Source organism: Papaver somniferum, chromosome 2, assembly GCF_003573695.1.
Source record: "Papaver somniferum cultivar HN1 chromosome 2, ASM357369v1, whole genome shotgun sequence".
NCBI lineage: Eukaryota > Viridiplantae > Streptophyta > Magnoliopsida > Ranunculales > Papaveraceae > Papaver > Papaver somniferum.
The window spans coordinates 51,113,056-51,135,363 of record NC_039359.1 but is presented as its reverse complement, the minus strand read 5'-3'; the positions used below and the strand labels follow the sequence as shown (position 1 = coordinate 51,135,363).

Sequence of the window (22,308 nt, the reverse complement as noted above, 5' to 3'; positions counted from 1 at the left end):
AAGAAGTTTAATCTGAAGAAGTTGAGGGAAACATTCTCTGGAACCAAGAAAATCTATGATAAGGAAGGAAGGGTAGACTTGGTGCGAATCAATGATACCACGTCAGCTTATTTGCTATATGTCCTGAGCAAATGTATCTTCCCCGACCGTTCCGGAAGCTTGGTCGACTGCAAGAGTATTCAACTATTGCATCCCTTAGATCAGATGCATCAGTATTCTTGGGGTACAACGGTGGTCGTCTTCTTGAACAATGAGTTTACAAAGGCTTCAAGGGCACTCACTGCGCAAGTCAACGTAAATCTATGTATCTTCCAGATAATTTTATTGTCTAAATCATTTATATTTGCAAAATTCTCTTAATGTAGGATTCTTACTAAACTTTGTGTTTGCATAGGTTTGGATATATGAGCACTTCTCTACTTTAGTGAAAGTCAACCCCTACGTCAAAGTGAATGAGAAGCTTGTGATTGATAATCCAAGAGGACATAAATACAATTTTACGGGTGCTCAAGATAAGGATATGTCGCAGCAGCTTATCAAAACGCGAATCGCCTTGGAAAAATTGAATGCGGATGAGGTAATATTTGATCTGTATCGGGTTGCTAGAAATGAAGGTTTAATCCAAAAGAGATATGATGTTGCATTATACTACGGTCCCTTGTTGTCCCCCATGGATTTTCAATGTAAGATCCAAATAGGGTAATGCGACAAGTGGGTTACGTCCAAGAAGGACCCCATCCCGGTGATAAACCGTTCCTTAAAGTGGTAAGGAATGACTGCAGCACGTCCCAAAAAAGTATTAGCGTCCATTACGCTCCAGCACCAGGTACATCTCATTGGAAGGAAAGACAAAAAAAGCATAAAATCGATACGAGTCTTTTGGACGAGGTGACCAAAGGTCATGAAGCTCATGAGAATTACATGCCGTGGTACTTGGTTTTTGCTCGTCCTATTGTGATTAGGTAACAAACTGCTGAACAAGTGTCTCATAAGAGGAAGATGGCAGCGAAAGACCCAACAACAAGTCTTAAGTTCTTTGTAAATATTTTAGAGTTGCTCTTATTGTTTTAAGATTACATTATCGAATCATTCTATTAATTGAAAATAAAATGAGCATTTGAAGACCCCTGTGAAAGTGATGTGTTGCGCGAGAGAAAGAGGAGAGCCTTTGTCGATTGAAGAGCAAACCAAGCAAATTGACTATGCTAGCAATGTTGACAATGAGGATACCACCGAGTTGTTCCAGTAAGCTAATGCTGAAGTAAAGAGGGAAGCACAAGCCAGGAGGGAAGCACAATCCAGGAGGGAAGCACAATCCAGGAGGGAAGCACAAGCCAAGATGAATGCTGACAAAAAGAGGGCTCGTTCCCGTGGTGGTGGTAGTGGTAGTAGTGGTGGTCGTGAAAATGCTAAACGGGACTGTAATCGTGGTCGTGAATGAATGCATTCCTAGTTTATTTCTTTATGTTTTGGTAGACAAATGTTAAGGTTAATGGTTGGAAAAATGTTTTTTTTAAGGTTTATGGGACATGTTTTCGTATTTTGGACAAAAAAATATTGCATTTCTAGTTGTTGAATGAATGGTTTGCTTCGCTATGTAAAGTTTCAATAATTACGCCGGAAGGGTTTTGTTAAATTACATTTCCGACTAAAACAGGGCCTGCAAGTTTGTGAACTGCCAGACTGCCGGCCCTGACAGTTTCAATGGTGTAGTTACCAGGGTCGGAAAAGTAAGCAAATTAATAACTATCCGACTGTTGTACAACCGCAAGATATTAAATTATCGATCCTGCCGACTATGTGTTGCAGAAAGTACCTTCTCCTGATACCCTAAAATCATAAGGTCGGCAGGGTTATAAAATTACGAACTTGCCGACTATATAAAAGCCGGCACGCTAATGACCAAATACGGTACCGACTGTTATACAGAAGAAAATGAACTCCTGGTGCCTAAAATCATAAGGTCGGAAGGGTATGAAAATTACGACCCTGCCGGCTAAACTTGGTCGGCATATTGCGGAAACAGTAACCTAGCCGGCGAGTTCAAAATTCAAAGTTTTGCAAGTACAACTTCACTGATTCGCTATCATAATGGCCAAATTTGGGCACCATCCTATAAATACACTAGTTCTTTCTACAAAACAACACACACCTATTTGATAATACTCTCCAAAGCTCATATCATCATACACTCCATCTAACTCTCCCAATACCTCTACATACAACAATGGCATCATTTGATTCAAATAAAGATTTGACAATCATCAAAGCTTGGTACGCGGAAATTCGAGTTAGAAGGAAGTCCTCCGTAAGGGTGGATGCCGTAAACTTATGGTCTAGGGTATACAATAAATATAGGCAAGATTTTGGGAATCCTAATGTAAGAAGTGTTCAACAAATTCATGATAGGCACCTAGTCATCGAAAATGCGATACTTGTTTATTTAGCTATCCAAAAAATGATTTTCAACGCTACCTACTTTAACTTGTCCATTGAACAATTTGTAATTATTTTTGTGGTTTATTTTACGTGATTCATGTTGTTTGATCTTCCTGCTAAACACCACTAACAAATTAAGTTTGTGTTTTATTTTTGTAGCATGAAGTCGTCAAAGCGCGCTACTTGGAGGAAAAGGGGGAAGCATTCACATTCGATGCAAGGTATCAATTCATGGTATCCAAAATCTCGGAGTATGCCCCGGAGATGATGGAGGGTGTATCGTCGTCGGATTCCTCATATGAAGATTGATGACTTTAGAAGTTTTTGTGTAGGTTTTGTGGGTAAATCTCTATGTAAACCATCACAAGACTATAACTCGTCCACTAGGGTCGCCTAAAGGTTCAAAGGCTTGATGTACATGCTAGGTGCATTCGTTGTTCCGTCGACAAGGAGTCCGATTTTATGTTTCAATCACTGTAGTAACCAAAATTGCATGAATAAAGTGAATTATATCTTCCCATATTTTGTTTTCTATTGGGTATAACTAAATGTCGGCAAGGTTACATTGCCGACTTTTCAACAGCCGACAATGTTAGAAATTATTTGCATGCCGACTATATGATAGCCGACATTGTAGGAAATATTTATATGCCGACCACAAGATAGATGCCCCAAGATAGTCGGCATATTCTTCATTCATAGACCATTTCGGCCAGAAATAGTTGGCGTTTTCTTCATCCGCAGACCATGCCGGCTATACTTAGTCGGCACCTTATTCAAACATCGACCTTGCAGGCCAAAGTTAGTCGGCACCTTATTCAATCTTCGACCTTGCCGACTTTTCACATTTTGAGAACCGAAAATTTTGATCGAAATCGGACTCATAAGACAGACAAAAGGTTTAATCTACTGAATTCTTATTTTCAAAATTTTAATCTAAACTCAATTAGTTAAGCTAATCAAAAGTCTTAGTGTTAATTAAATAAGGGTAATTTAGCCATTTAAAAAATATATGATTAAAGGATGGCATGTTTTATTTCAAAATAACTCATGTTTTGTCTCGTTAGGTATATCCCAACTAATCTGTGTATATCCCAATCAAACCACGTAAAAAATCATTCCACAATGCGATTGCTTCAGCTAAATTACAACACACAAGGTGCAACCTAAACCAGCGAGAAGTGTTGGATGGGGACATGCCTCATTTTGGTTTACAGACACAAGTGTCAACCTAAACCAGCAAGAGGTCTTGGATGAGGAAATGTGTTTTATTTTGGTTTACAGACACAAGTGTCATCCAAATAACCCATGATCAATTAATTCCATGTAACTTTTTAGATTCGATTTAGAGGCAGAAATTAATGTACTGGGTTAAATAAATTCCATCCGGAGAAACATATTAAGTAGCATCAAATGTTAACTACTAGCAACCATAGTTGATTAAGAAAGGTATTTAAGATTATTGATAGGGAAACCGAGTTAAGGCAAAAAAAAATGACTTATTTGGACCTCTCGAGCGTAGTTGATTAAGAAAAGGTATTTAAGATTATGAGGGAAACTGAGTTAAAAGAAAAAAAGAGAAGAAAATATTTTTTGTGGATCTTCTGAGCATGGTTGATGTAGTAATTCTGCACACTTTTGGTTTAAGTTGTTCAAAGAGCTGTTTGCTAGCATTTTACCTTGTATTACTATTAGGGAAAAACATCTAAGCATGTTTAATGAAACTTATTTTTATCTGTTGAAATTTATATTTTAGTGTTGGGTAGAAAGTTTTGGGATGAACCACCGCCCTGACCAAACCAAGAAAAATAAATTTGGAAAAACTTTCATCCGATGAGAGAAGATTAACATGACCACTGCACGTAAATGACACACACAAATCGAGAAGTGGTCCAAAATCTGAGTAGGCTTTAATCAGACATGCTGGAAAAAAATCAGAATGGCCGAGGGCTGGAAGCTTCACTAAAGTTGCTGATGTGGCTGTGCACGGTAAGATTTCCACCTTAAAAACCCAATTCTAAGTCAGTGTGGGGAGGCTGATTGTTCTTTCTGACTCGCCCTACTCATCTGAATCAGTCACCTGTGGGTCTGACTCGTATAAACACGATCGCTCTTGATCTGATTCGACACTTCTGAGCTGAAAAATATTTTGGATACATGAGTCAGACTTCGAGTCTGTATGTCATAGACTGTAAATAGTTGATGTTGCCTATTGATTAGGAAGGACATAAAACCTCGTACCAAATCTAGAGGAACACCATTGACAAACAGAAATATACTTCGTGCAGAGAAATGCGCACCAAAATAAATTTTCAGTGAGCGATAATGCCTGGAAAAAGGACCAGTACCAGTCATGTTTTTCAGTCGAGGGAGGCTGATGAGCTCAGCTGAGGACCGCTTAGACCAAGGCCTGGACACTTCAGGGGTTAAACACTGACTCAGTGACAATCAATCTTTAGCTACACGATATATAAATCATGCGAAAGTGCAAAATCCAAATTTCAGAGCTTAAAAGTAGTTTTAACAAATTTACAGGATGAACGGAAATACTGAAGCAATCTAAAGAGAACTGCAGCCGAATTTACAAGCCTATTATAGCCTTAAAATTTTATAATATCAATTCAGATAACAGCAGTACGCAGAATGAGATATACATGTGTATGGCTCATAATTAACTTTAGTCAGTTGAGTGCTAATCAGTCAACGAAGATTCTGTGCATCTTTACAAGCTTATATCCTTGGGCAAGCTGATCTCAAGGAAATAAAGGCTTGCAGACATAAAAGCCATTCCCAGAAACACAGCCTTGACAGCTTGCTTTGGACCTGCATAACCGAACGCTAAGGGAAGCATTTCATGTAGTGTCAGAAAAGCCATCACTCCTCCAACTCCTCCTAGCAATCCCTCGAGAATTTCAGGGTTTAGACTGCTTGGGAATAGATAAGCCACAATTATCACACCAAGGGGCTCGGCAAGACCAGAAAGCGTTGCCAGCTTGAATGCTTGCCATTTGCTCTGTGTTGCAAAATAGACAGGGAGTGCAACAGCAACACCCTCAGGAATGTTATGCAAAGCAATAGCGAAAGCCAAGTTAATACCAACTCGAAGTCCCTTCATTGATCCAAGGAAGACCGCCATTCCTTCAGGGAAATTATGCAAGCTTATACCAATCGCAGTAATAATCCCACTGAACAGAACTTGTCGGCGATGTTTGTTCAACATATCTTTACCCCCTGCATCACCACTCTTCTTTTTGCTCTTACCATCCACAGCCGGAGCAAGAGTAGGTTCAGGAATAAAACTAGAAACAATCGCAAAGAAGATAACACCTCCGAAAAACCAAACATTCCCTTTCAAGAAACCGATCGAATTTATCGCATTATGCGCCAAATCAAGAAACGAAATACTCAGCATAAGACCAGCAGCAAACCCTTGTAAAAGCCCAAGCATCTTCAAATTGGGAGCATCATTAAGAATCACAACAAGCGCACCTAAGGAAGTACTCAATCCTCCAAGCATGGACAGAGCAAGAGCAATCAACACCTGTTGATCCATTTTTTTTTCAACAATCTACAAACTCCGACCCTGCAAATTAACAAGTCAACAGAAATAAACTAAACCAAACAAATAGAGATAGAGATAGGAATAATGAGATATAAAAATGGTTTTTTATAATGGTGGGAAAGCAAAAGAAAGATTCTTGAAATGGTGAGAAAGGAATGATTCATGCCTCTCCTAGTGGGTTGTGGCGTGTACATCATGGACTAGCAGTATTAGGTCTAAATCAATACCTTACCTTACCTCATACTTGACCTAAAATTATGTTTGTAAGGCAACCTCCCACCCCAGATAACCCTAGGCTTGATACTTTGGGCTAAATTGAAACATTTGTTATGATGTATGACTCAAGATTCAATCACAAATAAAAATTGCTGATTTCTTAATAAACTTTGGTCCTTTTTGTGTAATTTCAGACAAGTGTACAAAGGGGATTTTCAGTTTCTTGTGAACTAAAGATAATGGAAAACCCTAGATATTTTGAACAGGAAAAAGCAAACCCAAATCAAAGAAATAGCTGAAAATTGAAAGAAACCCAGAACTTAAAAGTGATGTAGAAATTGAAAATTCGGGAATTGAGGTGAACTTACCAGTGGATCTGCCGAATTGGAGGAGGAGGACGAGAAGAAGAGAAACAAGTGTAGCTCTGCTCTCTCTCACTCTCTCTGTCGGAAGAGGATTGGAGAGTAGAATCAGGATTTTTGGCTTTGTGAAGGTTTTACTAAGAGCAGGCGCAGTTATCCTCTTGACCCAGCACGGCGTGCGGAATTTGGCACGTAAAGCATAATTTAGTCAACTAAGAAAATTTTGGTTTATAATGGAGGATTTTGGGTCTTTCACCGTGGTTTGAATTAGGTACAGAGATTATTTGTGCGTGCAACTTTCCAAATGACCGTTAAACTCCGTTAACATCATCTTCAAACCTAATTAAAACCTGAATCCTCCATTGTAGCGAATAAAAATAAAAGAATTCTGTATTCAAAATAGTTTGGATTTCTTCGTATCTCAAACGAAGATTTCCTAAATTTAAGTTTTTCTAATATTACAAGTTTAATAGCCACTGACAATTTCATTACATTCCTAACGTCTTTTCCATCCATCATCATGTCTTTATCAAACACTCCACTCAACAACAACAATCTGATTTGCTAAATGAATTTGCAAATTTACTGAATCAAGATACACCATCAAAGAAAATATCCATTAGCACTCCACTTAAATACTCATCAAAACAATACCAAAACTGCCTTGTTCTTCTAATTATCTCTCCTAGATCTTTCCAAATTTCCCATGTCAGGGAACTCCTTCATAAATTATGGAGTTCTTTTAACCAAAAATTCTATGTATCTGAATTCACGTCTGAAACTTTTCTCATCAAATTTGAATCACACTCCGATACAGAATTTATCATGGAATCATCTCCATGGGTAACAAGAGATGATCTTCTGGCACTAGAGAGGTGTATTCCCAATAAACGACCAAATGATTATTTGTTTGATAAGGTGGAATTTTGGGATCAACTGCATGGCCTACCGGTCAATTATTTGGATAGAAAGTTCATTCAAGAACTAGTTGCATGCGCTGGAAGTCACATGATTATTACCACACAGGAGTCACGTAACTGGGGCAAATTCGCAAGAGTTCGTTTACCAGTGAATATCAGACTACCTCTCAGAGATACTATGTCTTTCCCTTTGCCAGATGGTCAGGAAATAACTGTTGAGATCAGGTATGAAAGATTACCAAGATTCTATGTATTCTGTGGTCTTATCGGACATCTAATGAAAATGTGTCCAAAAGTGCATCAATTCAAGGAAAAGAATCATGAAGATATCCCACCGCATCTCCAACAAAAAGCTTATGAATTAATAATCCCTAAATACCAAAAATGAATTAACGCTTCTTCAAAGAATTATGGAAACAATTTTGAGGAAGTAGGGGAAGAGTTTAATCAAGAAGTTGAAATAACCGAATGCTTGGTTAGCAGAAATTTAGGGAGAAGAGAATTTGCAGGGATGATGAGTCATCACAACAAATCAGCAATGACGGAGAATTGGAATGCCACATCAACAGTCGAACCGTCTCTTAATATTGGAGATAACTTGGGAAAACAGTTATCTGTACGTGAAGTTATGCAAAACAACAAAAACTTCACGGTTACAGAGCAGTTAAGTTTTAAATCCAAAACATCCAATAAAGAGTTTTGTTCAATTTCCCATACACTATCTACAAACACATCCATTAATGAATTCTCAGCTGCATTGCAACAAGGACAGTATCATGCACCAATAGCAATTTTTATCCCCTCTCTTCAACACATGAACTCAAATTTGACAAAAGTAAAATCCATTGCATTGCAACAACAACAAAATATTCCCCAAAGCAGTTACAACAATTCAAAATCATTCCAAGTAGCAGATTCATTCCAATTTGTTACTAAGAAGTTAAAGTCTACATCCACAGAAGTTTCAAGAAAATCTATCAATGAGAATCTTTATCAACTTCTATCCAGGACGTACCATCAATCACAGAATAATGACAGTGGACGAATTTTACGGAATCCCAGACAATCAACCAAGATTACCAGGAAGCGTGAATGAAAATCGATGGCTAGAGAACTTCGCATTGCCACTGTTTAGGAATCAAATGCCGACAGAGATTCGGGTATATTTGGATGAATGAAGGAAGGACTATGTTCACATTCTGGAACCATACAACCAGAGATGGATACAAGACTCGAGGAGAATTCAGATGATCAATGGGCAGTGAAGGTTATCCCTAATTGGCCGCATGGTCCATGTTAGTATTCGCAAACTAAATTAACTGAATTAGCTTCTGGTCCTATTCTTCGCAAACTTGTATATTCTTATCATTGTGTCGTTCCAGTCATAGGGCGTAGTGGTGATCTGTGGCTCTTATGGAAAGATGATGTACAAGCTGAAGTTATCTCTTCTTCAAAATGTTTGATTCATCTTCAAGTGAAACAAAATGGCGCCTTTAGGAGATGGAATCCCATGTGTGTATATGGTCCCCCTAATAGAGCGGATAAAGGAAACTTCTGGCAGAGTCTATTAACTTATTCTCAACATGTTGAAGGTTCTAAATGCTACATTGGTGATTTTAATGCAATTTCATCTGTAAGAGAAAAATTTGGTGGAGACCAATCTTTAAATGGAACAATTACCCATTTTAATAACTTCATTAGAGATAACCATCTTTTAGATTTGGGTTTCTTAGGTCCGGCATATACCTGGTCAAATGGTAGACAATTTCAGGGTTTAATCAGACAAATATTAGATCAAGTTATTGCCTCTCCAGATTGGTGTTTGATGTTTGAGAACTAGGGTGTCTTGCATCTTCCAAGAATCTCAAGCGACCATTCTCCAATTCTTCTCAAAACTTTTAGAAATATCCCAAGGAATCCTCCTTTATATAAGTTTGAACCATACTGGTGTGCTCATCCGGATTTTCTCAAGGTGGTGTTAGAATCTTTGAACATAAATTTACATGGAGACATGATTGAAAAGATAAAATCTTTAGGTGGGTTTCTTCAAAGTTGGAGCAAACACAAAATTGGTTGCATCAAAAACTCAATCAGCAAGTCAAAGAAGAAATTACTTCATCTACAGGGTATTAATCCAACGGTGGCAACATTACAACAAGAGAAGCTCACTGCATATCAACTGAATGAATACATTATAATGGAAGCTACTTATTGGGAACAAAGGATGAAACAGACGTGGATGAAAAATGGTGATAAAAATACTAGGAAATTCCATCTTTCGGTTCAACAAAGAAGGAAGAAAAACAATATCTCTAGCATACAAGCAGTTGATGGGCAATGGCTAATAAACCCTAATGCTATAACAGAAGAATTAATTTCTTTCTTTAAATAATTGTTCCAAGATGATCCAAATACAGTTCCTCCTACTGACTTACAAGCTCCTCGAGAAGTTTTGGATAAAACAACAAATAACATTGTAGCTTCAGTTCATTCTTCTGAAGATATATGGAAGACAGTCAAAAATATGAATTCCTTTCGCTCACAGGGTCCAGACGGCTTCCCAGTAATCTTCTACAAAAAATGTTGTTCAATAGTGGGAGAAGAAACGATCAAGTTCATTCAGGAATTTTTCATCACAGGATCTCTACCGAGAAAGTTGAATCATACACAAATTAGTTTAATCCCTAAAGTTCAAACTCCTAACACTGCAATGGAGTTTCGACCTATTTCATTATGTAATGTCTTATACAATTTTGTAACAGAACTCATTGCTGTCAGACTGAGTCCTTATCTAGATAAGTTTATCTCTTGGAATCAAAAAGCTTTCGCCAAGAATAGAAAAATCACAGATTACATAGTCATTGCAAAATAAATCTTCCAGTCAATGCATAAATCAAAATCGAAACATGTATTTTTTCCTTAAAACTAGACATGTCAAAGGCGTATGATCGAGTTTCTTGGTATTTTCTTAGCTTCATGCTTCACCAAATGGGTATTCATTCTCATTCCCACAACCTGATAATGAACTGCGTCACTTCTTCGACTTTCTCTATCATTTTGAATGATGCTCATTATGGGAATTTTAAGAGTGAGAGAGGATTGTGTCAAGGTTGTACGTTATCACCAGCATTATTCATAATATGCTCTCAAGGTTTATCGTTACTGATGGAAAAATGCGAAGATTTGAACCTGTACAGTGGATACCAATTCAACAATGAAGGAACTTCTATCAGTCATGTCATGTTTTCCGATGACTTGTTCTTCTTTGGGGAAAGCTCAGAGTATAATGAAGAGCAACTGAAGAAAATCCTAGATACTCACGCTTCGTTCTCAAGTCAGATCATAAACTACTCTAAATCGTCAATTCATTTCAATTATGGTTGTTCTAGTTTTCATAAAGGGAGAACCATACAGAAGTTTGGAGTAACAAAAATGGAAGTAAGTGAGAAATATTTGGGATCATATCCTCTGAAGTCCGACTACAACATTGAAACACATGAACCTTTAATTTCCAAGTTTGATAGTAAACTTGCAGGTTATAGATCATTCTTTGTTAATTCGATAGGAAGAACAATTCTTTCAAAAAATGTTCTTTCAACCATCCCAATCTATTCAATGGGCATCTGCAAACTTCCAAAGGGCGTGATCAACCATATTTCTCATATCCAACGTGCTTTCTGGTGGGGACATGATACTCATACAAAAAAATGTCACTTCATCAATTGGGATAGGCAAGAGAAAATGAAGACGGTGGCCTTGGTTTGAGAAACATGGAACATGTGAATATTTCTCTGGTCTCTAAATTAGTTTGGAGATTCTTGACGTCCCCAGATGCTTCATGGGTGAAAATGTATACTTCAAAATATCTCCATTCAGTTTCGTCCTGGGACTTTGAACCAAAGCCGGGAGACTCTAAGACATGGAAGGATATGCTATCGATTAAGGAAATCTTTTTGAATACTTGATGATGGTTTATTGGCACAGGTAACTCAATTAATATATGGAAAGATCCATGGATTCCAGGTATTCCAGGATTCAGATCAACTAGATTAAATCAGATAACCGTTGACGTGGAGGTAGTGTCAGACTTGTTTATCAAAGGGCGGAAACTCTGGAATATTGAGTTATTATCGAAGCTGTTTCCGGAATATCAGGTGGAAATAATTGCTAACATATATCTCCCGCAAGATGATTTGATTGAAGACAAACTCGTTTGGATGAAAACAAAGTCTGGTGTTTTTACGGCTAAATCTTGCTACAAGGTACTGACAGATAATGTGGCAACTACATCGACAATTTCATCTTTTCCTTGGAAGAAATTTTGGAAGAACATGAAAATTATGCCAAAGATTCATACTTTTGTCTGAAAGGTCTTAAATAATGGGCTAGCAGTATATGGGAACCTATCAAAGTTTAACATGCATATTCAGAACGTTTGTGTATTATGTAACTCTGCAGAGGAAATGTTGCACCACCTGTTGTTCTCCTGTCAATTTTCAAAGGCAGTCTTTCAAGCAAGTCCCATACAAATTGACATTTCAGTTGGAAATACGCAGATGGAGATCATCCAACATTGGTTGGATCAATCTGATCAAGTAATAATTCCAAATTTAGGTTCATGCATATTGTAGAATATATGGAAATCTATAAACGATAGAATATTCAACAATGTGCAACCATCAGTCCCTCTATGCATTCAAAAAGCCCTCCAAGACTTCAAGATTTTTAATTTACACCATGCACTGAATTACTGCTCTGCGGTGTCCTTACAGAGGAATAATGTATCTCAGTGGAAAGATCCTCCTCAATTTCACATCAAAAACGACGTTGATGCAGCTTACTCAGATGGAAAAGGAGCGGCAGCTGCTGTTGCAACAGACTCATCAGGTAGACATTTGGGAAGCGGAGCCTTCTATTTTTTAACTCTTTCTCATCAATGGTGGCTGAGGCAAAAGCTTATGGTCTTGGTATTCAATTGGCTAGAAGAATTCAGGGCTCCAGAATCATTATCGAAGGGGATGCTGAGGATATCCCAAAAGCTATTACAGGGAATACGAACGATATTCCGTGGAGTATTCGTTCCACTGTTCTCTCTATTCGTGATCGCGTCAAGGATTTTAGTGACATTAATTTCACTGCAGTTCCTAGAGACGCAAATTCAATTGCACATGATTTAGTTCAATTGCAATCTTAAACTTTCAAAACAGATGGTGGTCATTTTATGATCCCCCTTTTTGTATTATGCAACGTCTCAACTATTTTGAGGATTAAATACAAATTAATATCTGTTTCCTTAAAAAAAAAAGGTACATATTTTAAGGATTTTCATGTATAGGCTACAATTATGGCCATTCAGGTTATATCCATTTTCATGTGAAATTACGGATATATTTTTATGCATGTTTATGATATGTGCAAACATATCATTTAGTGATCAGGGTGAAATTAGAGTGAAACCATTAGAAGAGAATGGACGTAATATCATATTAGAAGCAAGATGAATCATAGAATCATAGAAGGAGAATCAAATAATAAATCATTGATGTAGGATATCACCTTTTTCGTAGATATCATTATATTCTTACAAAACAATATATATAGGCAGACCTCATAACCACGCGTAGTAACTACCTAAAAACCACTCTAACTTCCTTATAATACGGATGAACATATCATTCCACTTCCCTTAGAAACAACCTTTCCCTCAAGGTTGTGTACACAAATATTTTATACATTTACATAAACAAAGAATACACATGATGATACAATGAACTAGTAAGTATCCAGAGATTGTAAACATCAGCACTTGTTGTAGAAATCAGAAGATGCTATAATATGTTCAATGACAACTCCATTTTTCTCTTCAAAATATTTCCCTACATCACTGCAACTTTGTTTGTGACAATCAAGCATATATTTGTGATAATCTTCGCACCTTCTTTCCATGCACTAATACATTTCATTTGAATGATAATGGTAATCATTATTATATAATGACATTGATAATCAGGATAAACCGTCCGACAAGATCGAATGGCTCTGATACCTTTGATATGTGCAAACATATCATTCAGTGATCAGGGTTCAATTAGAGTGAAACCAGAAGAGAAGGGACGAAATATCATCAGATTAGAAGCAAGACGAATCATAGAATCAGAGAAGGAGAATCAGATAAGAAGCGATTGATCTAGGATATCACCATTTTCATAGATATCTTTACATTCTTACACAACAATATATATAGGCAGACTTAATAACCACCCGTAATAACTACCTAAAAACCACTCTAACTTCCTGGTTATACAGATGCACATATCATTCTCTGGAGGTTGTGAATTTGAAATGTTTATCTAATTGGTTGAACAACAACAAATGAATGATGTGTATAGAATTTCGTCCCTTGATATATAACTCCCAAAATTAAATTATGGAGAAGATTAAATTTTCATGCCCACACTAGTTAAAAAGTTAACACATAGACGTATTACAAGAGTTCTTCTCCAATGATTCATGATAACTTGACGTATCGCACAACCTTTGTGCTGGCGCGTTATCATTCAGAGTTTTTCCCCATCAACTTTCGATGGTGAGAACTATGGTGGTGACGGGTGACGGAGAATTAGGGTTGGATTTCGGAGAAGGATCCTGAAAAACGGCTACCACATCCAAGGAAAACAGCGCGCTCAAAATTTACCCAATCCTAACATGGAGGAGGTAGTGATATTAAATAACATTACTGGGCTCTTTGAGAGTGATAATTGAAATGAGTACAATCTAAATCCATTAATGAGGACCTATTAGAGGGAAAGTTCGGTAACATCAGTAACGCTAATCCCAATTACAATGGGGACCCATTAGAGGGCAAGTCTGGTAACAACAACAACGCTAATCCCAGTTACAATAACGTATATTTAAGTTAGGTAGTCTGGTATGCCCTTTTAGGTGTGCACCGCTCGTCCTAACCCTTCCGGCGATGCGTGCCTAACCTTAGTTGGCCGATCGTGCCTCCTTTACTATTATTTTGAAGAAATTAAAGCGAACAAAGCAATACCAAGCTCTGAATACATTAGTTTGGGATAACATCATAGGATGTCGGTTCTATTGTGTTGGCCTTCGAGATCGGAGTAATGATTCCATTTTAACTTCAAAACTCGAATTTATAAGGAGAGTTTTTTGTTTTTACGAATAAGACGGTCATTTAAAACAAATGTTAAGAAGACCGGATACGATTACAAAACGAAGAAAACAACAAGAATTACTTTTGGTGAAAAATATATATATTTTAGCCGCAAAGAATGTATTTTTTTCATAGAAACTAAGAATTATTTTTTTAAATAATAATATTTTAGTTTAACAAAAATAAAAAGGAAAAGTGTTTACAAAAAGCTGGTCGGAAATGTATCAACAAGCTAGGCTCGAAAACCTTTTTAAATAGCAAGTTATATGCGATGGAATAGAAAACTGCCTAATCTTAAGTCTTTCCAGAAAGTCTACAACATCCTCTTTAAGTTCATTATTTATAAGGGGATACCAGTTTTAACGGGGGTGACATGAATTGAACGATCCAACGATCAGGATCTATTAAGATTTGTTTGTCATATCCAACGGTCAAGATCTACTAAGATTTGTTTGTCCCGGGTGTCACCCCCGCCAAAACTGTTATCCCTTTATAAATCATGCCTAAGTATACCCAAGTGGTGAAGGCCAATATGCCGAATCCTATAATTGCTAGTTCATTTTGTGTTTAAGAGGAAGCTTATCAGTCTATTCTCTTAATAATTAAGTAGAGTAATCTTAACAACATTCCATTGTAGTCCAGCCCGGTTAGGATACCTGGCTTTCACCCAGGCGACCCGGGTTCAAATCCCGGCAATGGAACTTTATTTTTACTTTTTTGCAGACTTTTTTATTCTTTTTTCCTGGCAATGATTGTTTTTCTTTTTTCCTGTATCTGTATCGAACTAAGAGCTTATTTACCGCCGACATCAATAATTCAACTACATATTTAGAGCCTTTTGAGACTTCGTTTGCTCAGCCAATAACTTCTCCCGTTGGAGAATTTCATTCCATGCACGAAGCGTTTGCCTTGCTCTTCTGACCCCTGCCCAACAAATATGAACGCCACACTGGTCATGCTCATGCTCATGCTACTACTTAATGTGCTCAAAACCAACCTGAAATGCGTAATGTCTTCATTATGTTTTCTTCCGGGCATAACCTTGTAATGTTCAGAATGATTTGATTCATATCACTCTTGGAAGCTTTCTGGTTCTCCATATATCCCATGCATCTTTGCCTGCATATTTGAGTTATCATGAATAAGTGTCCAGTCAGATCCTTCAGTGAAGTACTTCTTCATTCTAAGACCCTTTGACATTGTCTTGCTCCATATTTCCTTGCTTATACCTGCAGCGTACGTGTAAGAATAGCAAATTGATGCAAAAACCAGTTAATATAGACTGAAGAGAAATGCTACATTACCTCTTGATATTGGAGATGACTCGGGTACTACTGCTCTGGGGTTTTAGAGCTCAAATTGTTAAGTGTAGATGCCAAAGCTGTCCTAGTACATTACCAAGGGTATTCACAATACACGGCCTCTGGATCAGATCCGTGTGTAGTAATCGTACTGATCCATAGTCCATGTATATGAACGCCCACGGTAATGTTATGTATTCCTCCTCTTTGATTTCTTCTTCTCCTTCTTATGATTAGAATGCATGAAATTTGAGATGCTACTACTTCAACACCAGGAATCTAACTCCATGATTGTACTGGGTGATGTATAAAGCTAGCTAGAATCTATATATAAAAAAAACAAGATCATTTAGAATACAGGACATTTGTCTCCCAATAAACTAGTAGTAATTTTTTTAGTTTCGCTTCTCTTCTCCTTTGCTACAGAAAAATATTTTAATTTATAGGAAGAGATTCATTCAGTGTGCATGTTCCAACTAATAGGATTGGTCACCCAAATTTTAGCAGCAGATAATGAATGTTCCACTAACTAATGCATTCACGAGTTAAAGGGAAATTTTCTTGGTGATGCGGTGAGGATTTGGTAAGCAAAGCTTAATGCCATGCTTCAACAGTGACAACTGACAACCATGCAGATGGATGTTTTCTTCATGTAACTGGCGTGCCACTGGATGTTAGCATTGTCAGACCAAACACCGGAAAAAATATCCTAAAACTGCCACTATGATACATACGTCCATGAAACCACATTAAACCATGCTGCTTTTCTAGAGTAGGTTCGACGCATAACCTACAATGCAGAATTCGAGACACGTCATACTTTTGAATAAGGCTAAACTTTGGTTCCCGTCACCGGGTAAATAATGTTCTGGGGCCAAACGGTCAAACGGCAAAACGTACGTAGGTTTTAGGTCGTGGCCTCGTGGGACAAGTTTTTCAAAAGCCTAATTTCCCCTTTAAAGCCATTTATTATTCCCATCGTGGCGGCAAGTTTCTCAAATGCAAGACCGCACTACCACTATCTCCCTAAATTACACAGTTGGAGATGATGCAAATGAACAACTTTTCAGCCAAGAAGAACTTCAGAGAAACAATTTGCGTTCCTTACAGAAGAACATCGAAATCGAGAAAGAGAGATAAACATTTACAAACTTTCGTAATGCTTTTGTGGCTTTTCTCGTACCTATCAGTTGAATCTGTTTGCATGAACAAATGGAAGTACAAATTTTTCTTTTACCATTAGAAGTCACAGCACAAATCCACGCAACATTCGAGGCATCCAAAACATGTTAATGCGGTAATAAACTGAGAAAGAACAACCGCACATTGATTATTAAGGTGAGCACAAGCCCGGATTAAGCACGCACAACAACAACAATCACAGTACTGGGCGCAAAAGGTTGAAGCGGCCTTGGTGATAGGGTCTGATGCAGAATCAGGGAATAATGGATCTCCAAATCTTGGAAAAACATTTTCTGCAGTGGCGTTTATGTTACCAAATCCATAACCCAAACTTCTTAGCAACATTATTTTGTGTCCTTTCGAATCTACAAGCTTTTCAAGGTTAACTTTGTGAACCTGATTCGACATAAAGAAATACCAAAGCATGATTAGATGCAGATACACAAAGATAAACAAACGTGTTTTTACTTATGCATGTGCGCAGACCAGTGCTAGTACTGTAATGCCTTAAGACAAATCCATACCTCTTGTAATCCAACTGACTCAAATGCTAGCGTTTCTCTTTCGGGTTGAGATAAGATCATTCGAGTGTATTCAGATGGAACACCACTGTGTATGCTCATTTGTGAAACCTTCAACAAAAACATAACTTGATTTAATCAATATGTTTTGTGAATTAAAAGATGCCTGGGGTTCAATATACTGATCGAGAAGTCCAAAACAACAGATACTTGGGTTTAATATGGAACATCTTAGCAAGCAGTGTACTTAAGAAGCCATGAAATGATATCTCAACAATTTTCTAAATTCCAACTATTGCTCGCTGAATAACCAACCTTCTCCTCGAGTTCTTTACTTTGTGAAAGCCACGCTTGAGCTGTGAGTAAGTCGATCTGTTTCTTTGCAACTACCTGATACATATGACAAAAGTAAGGAAAAACTAAACATGTACATATTCTCCAAGGTGTTTAGTTCTACAAACCAGAAAAGAAAAGATCTATGAGAATTATGTCGAAAACATCATAACCAGAAGTTAACACCTTACTCTGTCAAGAGAGATTCCCTTTGCACTTTGTGCCTTCAAGTTTATTGTGAAGTTACTCATATCTGATAAGAAACCACTGACTTCAAGAGAATCTGGAAATTCCCCTTTATATCTTCCGGATACTATCAATGGGTTTCCACAGGAAAGATCCGGAATATAGCGAGGATAAACCTACAGTGACAAACGCAGAAAATGATTACCACTAAGAACACGGAAGAAGACCAGCCGAAGTAGAAACAGCTCAAGTGCACAGATTATTCTGACAATGTAAACTTTTGTAAAGATAGTCGAGCAAACCTCAATTGCATCCAAATTATATAATTTATCAACGACTATGTTTGCAAGAACTGTAGATGAAGCTGTAGCATATAGTCTTTGGAATTGAATTTCAATAAGATCTGATAAAATAAAAAAGGCTTATTAAAAGCTTTGCTTTCAAAGTAAGATCTTATGTTGGACGTATTGGTGCAGTTCAGGATTAACCTGGATGTAATGCAGCACCGTAATGACCTTTGCTGATTAGTGCAAGCATTTGCAAGAAATAATGGTTACAGTGTGTACCTATCATTTTCCACATGTTAGCGAATTTAAAATTACAAGCTTTACTTCTAGCATAAATACTGCATGTGATTCAATCTCGCCCAAAGCGAACTACCATTCGGAAGAATATACAAAGAAAAAACAAGCAATATTAAAACTATATGGAAGAAGAGGTTACCTATACCAAATGTGGAAATACGTGGGAACCTTGATCCTTTAGTTGTCACTTGATTTCTTATAAGTTCACATATGTGTTTTTCGTTTTCAACACTTCCATCAGTAATGAGAAAGATGTGAGGAATTGAGTCTGAATCAAATACATTAGATAGCATCTCCATTGCCTACACCAAAGAAAAACCAGTCTTATCAACCGTGAATATAGAAAAATGAACTTAGATATGAAAATGAACCGAAAGCTAATCTGAAGAGAACTCTACTTGACTCAGGGGTTGTAGAATGTTAGTTCCACCCGCTGCAACGAAAGTTTGCATCCATTGAGTTGCTTTTTCAATTGTATCTGTGGTTGCCAATTGAAGTGTTGACGAGAATAAGAAAGTTTCTCCACTGAAAGCTATAAGACTAAATGAGTCCTCCTGATTGAGTTTCCTTAGGGCTGCAAGCAGCGCGTCCTTGACGCTCTGGAGGGGCCTTCCTTGCATGCTTCCACTAATATCAATGAGAAATACAACCTCCTTTCTAAATACCTGACATAAATTTATCAATGATTTTTTAAAGTGCACATATTGGATTACCAGTTTCGCAAGATATATACCCGCAATCACTAATATTTTCGCACCTTTTTGCTCTGGTTATTGCCGGGATAAAGGTAAAAGCAGAACATCTCTCTTTTATCCAAGTCTTGCTTAGATGGTGAATGTAACAGCAACCCACCCAATATGTCACTTTTAGAAACCTAAAAATATTACCACAAACCACACAACTAAGTTTACCTGCGATTTACAATGAAAAATAGAACTTCTGCAACAAATAACTTCATGCACATAGACTAACCATTGCGCAACTTATCGCATATGAAAACTTGAATTTAGTCTGTGACCATGTCGATACATCTGCTTCATATGAACACTCTAACCTCCCGACTTGCTTTCTAACAATCTGAAAACCAATGAATCGTTCATTAATATAAAGCAATTCAAAAGCAATTGTCAGATAATTAATACAAGTTTGAACTAATATGATGGGTACTGGCCTTCAAAGGATAGCTAGCTTTCAGGCCTAGAACTTCAGCTCCAGTACCAGATTCTACATTCAACATTATCTTGTCGATTTTGGAATCTCCCTTTCCAGGAGGAATTACGAATTCGGGAAACTTGAATGGTATGCTGAGTGAGAACTGCCCACTATTAAATGACAACTTCTGTGACCAATTGATTTTGACTAAAATATTTGAACCACCTTCAACCTTAGGAAGTCAAAAATATACATGGAGATAGATATGATCAACAAAAAATATTTACGCAATTCACTAGATTAGACAACAACTGCAATGTCAATGAATTCACTAGATTTACCTGCGGTATTGTTGTGGCAAACATTTGAGGTGTTAAGAAGCCTCCACGGTGGGATTTCGCTAGTTTCCCAGTATCCATATTTTCTTTTATGGGGATTAGCTGAGTTGTGTATTGTCTTCCATTAACATCGACCTCAACACCTAGAACTGAACCCTGTTAGCCAATTCCGAAAATTTCTTTCTTAAGAACTAGGTATATGCAAATTCCAATTTCTAGAATACATAGTCAACTGAAATAGAGAGTATGACACTCCATGCACAAAAGAACTGACCTGTTCTGTCATGGGCACAATCAACCGACAAAAACAGCTCCGATTCCGCTTAACACAATGAACCCTCCATACCCCGACGATAGTAACAAAAGCAGTATCTAGAGAACAATGAATTTCCATTGAAATTTGTTTCATATGAAGAGGAATCAAAGCTGAAGGAACACATTTTCCATGTATATGTGGTTGAAAACTTGGTATATCAGGATTATCAACCATTGATGGATCAGATATTACTGCATAAACCATTGGAGATGTTGGTAATAGATAAGAAGAAGAAGAATTAGTAAATGATGATGGTGCTGATAATTACTTCTTATCCATTGAAGATTGTTGTTGTGGAGGTGAAACAGTAGAGTAATTTTTGCTAGGATCGTTTTCTCCTTTACCATAATATATTCTTTTCGATAGTTTCATTCCTTGTTCAATTGCTCTTGTTAGTCTTTCTTCTTCCAACATGATTATGAACCTGTGATTAGAAAAAAGTGATCAAAAGTTACGAAGATTATGGTTTAAGAAGAATAAGAATCTATGAAGAAGTTGAACAGAGAAGAAAACTGTGGGTGGAAGGAAAAGTAATTAGTTAGATCGATGTCTTTTGTTTTTGGATTGCTAAGAATTAAGAATCTTGGTTTAGAGATGGATTTGGGTTTGGGTTTTGGGGTTTGCTTCATCAAAATAAATAAAAAACTTCCAAAATTGTTTGTCTGCATATTTTTGTGTAAGAGAGAGTAAAAATAGAAAGTTAATCTAAAAAAGTCTCATGTCCTTCCGTATTCTCATGTCTCTGTCACCAAGATTTGGTGCTGATTATTTAGATATATTTTAAGACAAAATTTCTTAATTGAAGAGAAAGCTAAGTTTTAAGAGCATCCACAGTGGGCTGAGTATAACCAAAAATTTGGGATGAGATCGTAACACAGTGGAACGGAGTAAAGATCAAATCCCAACCAAAGATCAAATTCCAGACCAAATCCCAAATTCTAATATAGTCGGGCGTAAATTTAAAGTACGCTTGTTGCTGGGCGTAAATTTAAAGTACGCTTGTTAACGGGCGGAGATTTAAATTACGCCCGATGAAAATTCAAATTAAATAAAAAAGAAAAAGAATGAGGCGGACTTTTAAAATCCGCCTGATGAAAGTTACAAAAAATGGGGCGGACTTTAAAAGTCCGCCTGATGAAATTTTACGAAAAAAAAATGGGGCGGACTTTTAAAGTCCGCCTGACGAAATTTTAATCATGTACCGTTGCGTCACAACACGGACTAAACCCAAAATTTGGTCTTTTTTTTGATCTTTGATCTTTGGTTTTGATCGCACCACTGCAGTTGCTCTAAGGATAACAAAGTTTAGATCGTGATTTTGGTTGAAGTCAGCATCACTGTTTGGCAGACCGCCAAAAACCAACCAAAACCGATTATGCGGTATCAAAAATTGAGATTAGTCTTTCATTCCCATGTAGAGTAGAACCTCTGAGAGAGGTTATTTTGATGTTGAGATAAATTTTGCAAAGAACAAGGGAAGTTGGGATTAGAAAATTGTATATAAAGAGAGTTATTCTTTGTAGGTTATGGAGTTTCCACAGTATAATTTTTTTAATAAACATAGTCGTGTAAAGAGCCGGTTTCAGAGTCGTTTAATTTGAACTCTTATCACCTAAATGATAAGATGAATGGTATTGTTGGAGTACGAGATGTGACAAGAGGTAAGGTCCATGAAAATGAAAACGTGTTTAGTTTAATAATTAATGGTATGAAGTGAAA

The 22,308-nt window shown here is 37.2% G+C and overlaps 2 protein-coding genes and 1 non-coding gene across 7 annotated transcripts; 1 reads left to right on the top strand and 2 right to left on the bottom strand.

The window, feature by feature from the left end:
* Window positions 1-4,910: 4,910 nt before the first annotated feature.
* On the bottom strand, window positions 4,911-6,742 carry LOC113347623 (zinc transporter ZTP29). The gene is made up of 2 exons (XM_026591297.1): window positions 6,586-6,742; window positions 4,911-6,022 (listed from the first exon to the last, which is right to left on the bottom strand). The coding sequence occupies exon 2, from the start codon at window positions 5,990-5,992 to the stop codon at window positions 5,162-5,164; it is 831 nt and encodes a 276-aa protein (XP_026447082.1). The 5' UTR covers window positions 5,993-6,022; window positions 6,586-6,742; the 3' UTR covers window positions 4,911-5,161.
* An 8,561-nt stretch (window positions 6,743-15,303) lies between these two features.
* On the top strand, window positions 15,304-15,377 carry TRNAE-UUC. Its single transcript has one exon. It is a non-coding gene; the product is annotated as a tRNA-Glu (tRNA).
* A 1,743-nt stretch (window positions 15,378-17,120) lies between these two features.
* On the bottom strand, window positions 17,121-21,356 carry LOC113347622 (inter alpha-trypsin inhibitor, heavy chain 4-like). Of its 5 annotated transcripts, none has more exons than XM_026591292.1 (14): window positions 20,858-21,356; window positions 20,548-20,780; window positions 20,277-20,429; window positions 19,955-20,167; window positions 19,756-19,860; window positions 19,541-19,657; window positions 19,182-19,448; window positions 18,923-19,085; window positions 18,688-18,765; window positions 18,502-18,602; window positions 18,205-18,375; window positions 17,996-18,070; window positions 17,684-17,791; window positions 17,121-17,555 (listed from the first exon to the last, which is right to left on the bottom strand). In XM_026591292.1, the coding sequence occupies exons 1-14, from the start codon at window positions 20,934-20,936 to the stop codon at window positions 17,217-17,219; spliced, it is 2,202 nt and encodes a 733-aa protein (XP_026447077.1). In that variant the 5' UTR covers window positions 20,937-21,356; the 3' UTR covers window positions 17,121-17,216. The 5 variants fall into 5 exon arrangements, with proteins under 5 accessions (XP_026447077.1, XP_026447078.1, XP_026447081.1 ...); XM_026591293.1 differs by having other exon boundaries at window positions 17,164-17,555; window positions 20,548-20,645; XM_026591296.1 differs by having other exon boundaries at window positions 17,164-17,555; window positions 20,277-20,416; window positions 20,548-20,645; window positions 20,858-20,885.
* Between the last annotated feature and the right edge of the window lie 952 nt (window positions 21,357-22,308).